The sequence below is a fragment of the Nelumbo nucifera genome, chromosome 2 (assembly GCF_055504915.1).
Source record: "Nelumbo nucifera cultivar China Antique chromosome 2, China Antique-T2T, whole genome shotgun sequence".
Taxonomy (NCBI): domain Eukaryota; kingdom Viridiplantae; phylum Streptophyta; class Magnoliopsida; order Proteales; family Nelumbonaceae; genus Nelumbo; species Nelumbo nucifera.
The window spans coordinates 26,675,071-26,681,070 of NC_142650.1; the positions used below are offsets into that span (position 1 = coordinate 26,675,071).

Sequence of the window (6,000 nt, forward strand, 5' to 3'; positions counted from 1 at the left end):
AATTAGTGATCCGCATAGTGCTGGACTCCTATCTCACCTTTGGCTCATCACCCAACTAACCTAGACCCACCACTTAATGGGGTCCATTTATGATATGGCTTGCATAAATATGCATCATCAATTTAATTATTATTATTATTATCAACTCACTCAATTAATATGGACCTTTTGCCCTTTAGTATCACTACCTAATTGGGTTTGTTAATCATGGTTAAAATAAATAGTGTGCAATTATATGGGCCTTGTTAATCCCTTCTTGGGAGGGGCCCATTCATTACTTATAGGAGGTCCCAAATCCTTTGAACAGTGGATCCTGGTGAATTATTCTGGCCTCTAAATTAGTGGGCCCTATGGCCCACGGCCCACCTCCTTTCTTTGAAGTTTGAAGGCCATACTTACTTATCCCGATCAAAACCGGTTCTTCCTTATCCTGATTCAAAAATTGATCACTTGCAGCAAAGGCCCACAAACTCACCTCACATAAATTATCCTAACCATTCAACCAAGACCCAAGATCAGAGTATGTTGTGGCCCATCTTGTAGTTGTTGTTACGGCCCAAGAGAGAGAGAGAGAGACTGGTGGAAGCATTGCCAAAGCCAAACGCTGACAAAACGAGTGAGTGGTACGGTAAAACACGTAGTTATTATTAAATTAAATTATTCTCGATTTTTATCTCTAATAATAATTTTTTAATATTTATTTTATTTTTTGTATTCCCGATAATTGGCAGGAGAAGAAGAAGATGCGAAAAGAGCCCTTTGGTTTGTATTAACCAGAGGGCGATCGATTACAGGAAACACAGAGAAAAAGACAGGAGGGAGTGAGGTGAGGGATAGGACGAAGACGGATGATGGAGTTGCAGAAGTATGTTCTTCAGATTCTGGAACCCTAGTTGAATTTTAGTGTTTTTTTTTTATTATTATTTTTTCTTTTAACGCTTTTATACACGCGTTCTCTGTTTATTTGTGAGATGAAGCTGGGATTTATCTGTATCCGTTCTTATCGCAGGGCTTGCAGGTCATTTGATCCTGGATTCGATGATTCGACACAAGGATCTGAGATTTGACTGCGGATTTCGGAATAAATGCTACTCTGTGGATCTATTACTTCCTGGATTGGTCAGATTTTTGCATGCATGGGGTAAGTAATTGATTTCCGTCGTAGATCGAGAAAAAAAATTCCGGGTGTTTTTCTTCTTCTTTTGTTTTGACTTTTCTATGTCTAATTTTGTCCTTCGATTATTCTTCTATGCTGCTGTAGCTTAGTTATGCTTGTCTTGTCTTAGAATCTCATTTTGCTTCTTTGTTAAGCGACCCTGGATGGTTTGTTAATAAAAATGTAAATCTTTTGGGGCTTTTTTTTTTATTGTTGTTAGTATTATTTGATTTGCATTCCTTTCTTGACGCTTGAGAAAATTATACCTTGCTTTTGCGGCCAACATGGATTTTATGTTGGAATTTTAGCTTCTGTAATCGGTTGCAAATGGGGAAGATTTGTGCTTGTAAAGGGTCGTGTAACTGGTTTTTTATTTTGATTTACTTGCGCTCTCTGAAACAGAATCTTACGGAGAAGTTTAAGGGAAAATTTGGGGCTTTGTTCAGTGTAAGACAGTAAACTGGATTTCCTTGTTTGTGGTTCTCTTGTAGTTTCGTTTTTTTTTCTTCCTCATTTTCTAAGAAATAACCTTGGAATAGTCTACATGTTGGCAGTTGAATATTCTTCTGTAAATTTGTATTATTGTATATCTTTTGTTTTGGATTTTGTGATAATAGTCTTCATGATCATGTACTCATTTCTAAATAAATGTAAAAGCGTCAAAGTTAGTGGTAGAAGCGAAGTTGATGTGATAAATAAGTGACAAATCCAGAAAACAATACGTTTGTAACTTTATGCATCCTAAGCAAGCTTGGAGTAGCTCCAACATTTTATAAAAGATATAGTTCACTGGTGATAAAAAAAAAAACGATATAGTTGACTGGGATAGTTTGGGATGTGCAAGGGAGATGATGGACAGCACTAAATTAGGGGTTTGTGCTTTCAAGTTGAAGGTTCTAACATGGGAAGGGAAGATAGAGAGGATGTTGGCCAAGTCAGGGAAAATCCATTTGAAGGTACAGTGTTTTATGAAGGAAGAACTGTGTTGCCGAACGCTAATCATGGGTCAGTGCTTGCATTGTAGTGATTTTGATAGTAAGGATGGAATCCATTCTTCAAAAAAGAAAGGATTTTTTGGCATACAACATTCAAGATTAAGTTTATGGTCATGGTTTTAACACAATTATCTGTCTTGATACCTTCATGTTCATCTGTTCTATTTATTATCTTTTCAGTATGCATACTTCATGGTAAATATTATAGGAAAGAGAGAAGACAACTACTTTATGACATTTATTGTACCAGATTTTTGCAGTAATTTGGGTATTGGATTGACAAGTATACATGTATTTTATACTTACCTGCTCGAGATTGTATCCTATGAATACAAATGATGCACACATGGGAGTTCTTTGTGTTTCTTTACCACATGAGTGGAATGTTCTTTTTCTATTGATTTTTTATGGGTAAATGACAAATAGCCTACATGTATCAATTTCCCTTCACAAACTCATTTGTCAACCACCACTTGAATCAAATTACTGAAATTTTGTTTTTTCTAATATTATTTTGGAACTGATTCGCTTCTTCATCCTGCTTTATCACATTGCCTGTTTTGGGTAAAATTGTATCAGCTTTGTTTACACAGAGTGTTCTGACTAATTGTTGTAACCACTTAAATACTAGTTTGACCAAAACCCATAGGAGATTTTGTAAGTTTCATCATGTAGTATTTTAGGCTTTCTAATTGTTGGAAATTCCATTTGTTTCAAAAAATCCCGATTGATGCATGTTACTGATACTGTTGCCAGTGCTTTGTAACCTATAGCTTCAACCATGACTTGTTATGTATCTGTTTACACTAATTTTTGCTTCTTTGTTTGGCTTGAAATGATTTTTTTTATCAATTGGCTTGAAAAGGTGTTTCTAGAAAGAGAGCAGATTAGAACATATATCATGAAATATACTTTCAGTTTGATTGAAAGAATTGATCAATTGTTGCAAATACAAGTTTTGGTAACATGACAAAATTTCCTGATATTTCCTGAACACAACATTGCCATGTTTACTTTCAACTTGGAAATAATGATATTATCTCTTTTGCTTTCATATTGTTTTTTATTGGTCCGAATGCAAAGTATTGCCGTTCGGTGTCTGGTACTAATCATTTATGTGGTTAAACCTGATTTGTAACAGAGCAGAGGTTGTCTTGGATGCTGTACTAAGCCCACACCGATCATCGCTGTGGACGAGCCATCAAAGGGACTGAGAATCCAAGGTCGTACAGTGAAGAAACCTAGCATATCTGAGGATTTTTGGAGCACCAGCACATGTGAGATGGACAACAGTGCAGTTCAATCTCAGAGAAGCATTTCTTCAATTAGCACCTCGTATCAAGTAGATCCCCACGGAGTTGGCAGTACCAGCAACCCTACTGAGTTTGTTAATCATGGCAAGTTTAATTCTTGTCCCTCTTGCATACGTTATTTAAAAGAACTGATGTTTGGATATACAACAATGTGATCCAAGTGCCCAACATGCTGCATGCAATCTGTGACCCGCTATTTGATATCATAAAAGTCAGTGTGACTAGATAGATCTGACTATCCAATATTCTCATTCATTTAACACCTTGGCCAGTTTTGTCAAATGCTTAGTGAAAGCCCCTCTGCTGAATTGTTTGGATCATCTAATTAGCTAGACCTTTGACCTACGAGATCCCTGTTGTTGGCTGTTCAAACCAGTGTTTTAAGACAGGCTGGACACAAAACCGGAATGCTTTCTGGGTCATGGGTCAAACAGTTTCACTGCAAGTCGCATAAAAAACATATATAATATATTTTGTAAATAAAAATAGACTTGTAAGCAGCGGCTAGATGAATAAAGCGTTGTTTTTTGATATAAATGACTAGGGCTCAAATATTTTAGCTTGCAATTTTTCAGAATATACACATTTAATTAAAAGAGGCAAAAGTAAGCACAAAAGACAATATGGGTTGATGGTTTAAGGCTAATAAATGTACTTAAGAGAACCCAAGTCCAAATCTCTCTAACACCATTTTGAAATTGGTAATCATTTAGTGTCACAGGTGGCTCGTGAAAACTGGTTGGGTCATTGAAACCTAGCCGGTTATTAACAGTTTTGCTGGTTTTTCAGAAAAAGGAAAACCAAGGTTCTTAAAAATCAGAATGTCTTCTGTTTTCCTGGTTGACTGGTTCAACTGTCCGGTCTGCTCCAAGTCTTAAAACACTGGCTCAAACAAATGGTTCTCATAGTATTATTGTTGGATGTGGTGATTCTTTAAAATCCTCTTTCATTTTCTTGTTTTCTATGCCTTCCAACTAACGAAACTGGCTTCCATATGTCTTTTCCAGGTCTTCTTCTCTGGAATCAAACTAGGCAGCAATGGGTTGGAAATAGAAGGTCTGAGAATCGGACACAACAGGTCCAAGAACCCAGGTTAAGGTGTGAATCTTACCCTTTACTATATTTGTTCAGGCGCATAAAGTTTGATCCTTCTCGCATAGGTCATTTTGCTTATTATTCGTGTAAGCAGCAGCAGAAGCCTCTAACCTACCTCCCCCATAACTGATCAACCAATCTTTTAACACATTTCAACTAGAACTGAGAATCTTTCTAATTTTCTTAGTTTTCATCCAAATCTTTCTCATCTATGATATACCTAATTGATTGAGGTAGATCATGGTCATGGATAACAAACTGAAAGCCTTTTGTACATCCTATCTGATTATCTTGTTCGTCCTGTTTTCACCATTTGAGGTGGTGAGATCAATTAATTTATGTAGTGTAATTTGGGCTGTGAATTTTTCTTACAGGAAGATTTTAATTAATTGTATTTCCTTCTTAATTAGTACTTGATTATTCACAATTTTGCTTTGATGCTTATTTTCAATGCGTGCTATCCCTTTGTGGTAAACCCATTGTGGCTTTGCAGTTGGAATGCGACATATGACAGTTTACTTGGAACCAACAAGCCATTCCCCCAGTCTATACCACTCTCTGTAAGTCTGCTATTGGCCATGGAAAATCCATCCACTCTTACAATATCTTGTTTTTTAACTGATTAATTATTGTTCTCCAAATTGGCAGGAAATGGTAGATTTTCTTGTGGATGTCTGGGAGCAGGAGGGGATGTATGATTGATCAAAAGAAATCCTGTAAAATATGCAATGGGTTTCTGGAGATCAGGACACCACTGCCACCATTGTAATTTTTAAAATGCTTTGGTATAGGAAGGGGATTGAGCACTGTCATGTCTTTCTACCCAAAAAAAGGCACTGTCATGTCAACTGTAATATTATTCTAATGCTGTTCCCTACCAAATATCCAATCTTTTCTCTTCTTTCGGTTTTTAGAACATGCTTATCCATCGAATTCAATCTAATATATAGAAATTGCAGCCCACAGGTTTTTAGCCCGATGTCTATAAATGAGTTATTGATCTCTCCAAGGCTGAACCCCTTGTTGCTGCATAAAATTCTTGGTGGTTTATCTTGTAGTTTTGGTAGAAGATGGTTCTCTTGTGAGATCTTTCCGTTTAACTTTTTCTTTCGAGTGATTGGTTGTTAGCTCCAAAATTTCCTTCCCCGTGATGCATTAGGGGTGTCGATGGACTGGGTTTGGGTTGGATTCCGTCCAATCAATTTGAATGGGTTGAACGGTCCAATAAGACATTGAATGGACCAGTCCAGGTTTTATGGCCCGAAGTATTAATTGGATTGGATTGGTCCCGGTCCATCTGTAATGGACTTATATTGGACTAGGTTGGATAGAACCAATATCCGGTCCATTGACAGAGGTTTGGTTGGACCCAATCTAAATTAAAACCAATTTGAACAGATTGGAAGATCCAGACAAATGTTTTAAAACTGTCTGATGACTC

The 6,000-nt window shown here is 36.8% G+C and overlaps 1 protein-coding gene across 3 annotated transcripts; it reads left to right on the top strand.

Moving 5' to 3' along the window:
* Nucleotides 1-725: 725 nt before the first annotated feature.
* LOC104595391 (uncharacterized) lies at nt 726-5,538 on the top strand. 3 transcript variants are annotated; one of them, XM_010256113.2, is made up of 6 exons: nt 726-865; nt 1,010-1,141; nt 3,298-3,548; nt 4,472-4,562; nt 5,053-5,119; nt 5,208-5,538. In XM_010256113.2, the coding sequence occupies exons 2-6, from the start codon at nt 1,086-1,088 to the stop codon at nt 5,259-5,261; spliced, it is 519 nt and encodes a 172-aa protein (XP_010254415.1). In that variant the 5' UTR covers nt 726-865; nt 1,010-1,085; the 3' UTR covers nt 5,262-5,538. The 3 variants fall into 3 exon arrangements, with proteins under 3 accessions (XP_010254415.1, XP_010254416.1, XP_010254414.1); XM_010256114.3 differs by having other exon boundaries at nt 738-865; nt 3,293-3,548; XM_010256112.3 differs by lacking the exons at nt 726-865; nt 1,010-1,141 and adding an exon at nt 1,404-1,603 and having other exon boundaries at nt 3,293-3,548.
* Nucleotides 5,539-6,000: the final 462 nt, after the last annotated feature.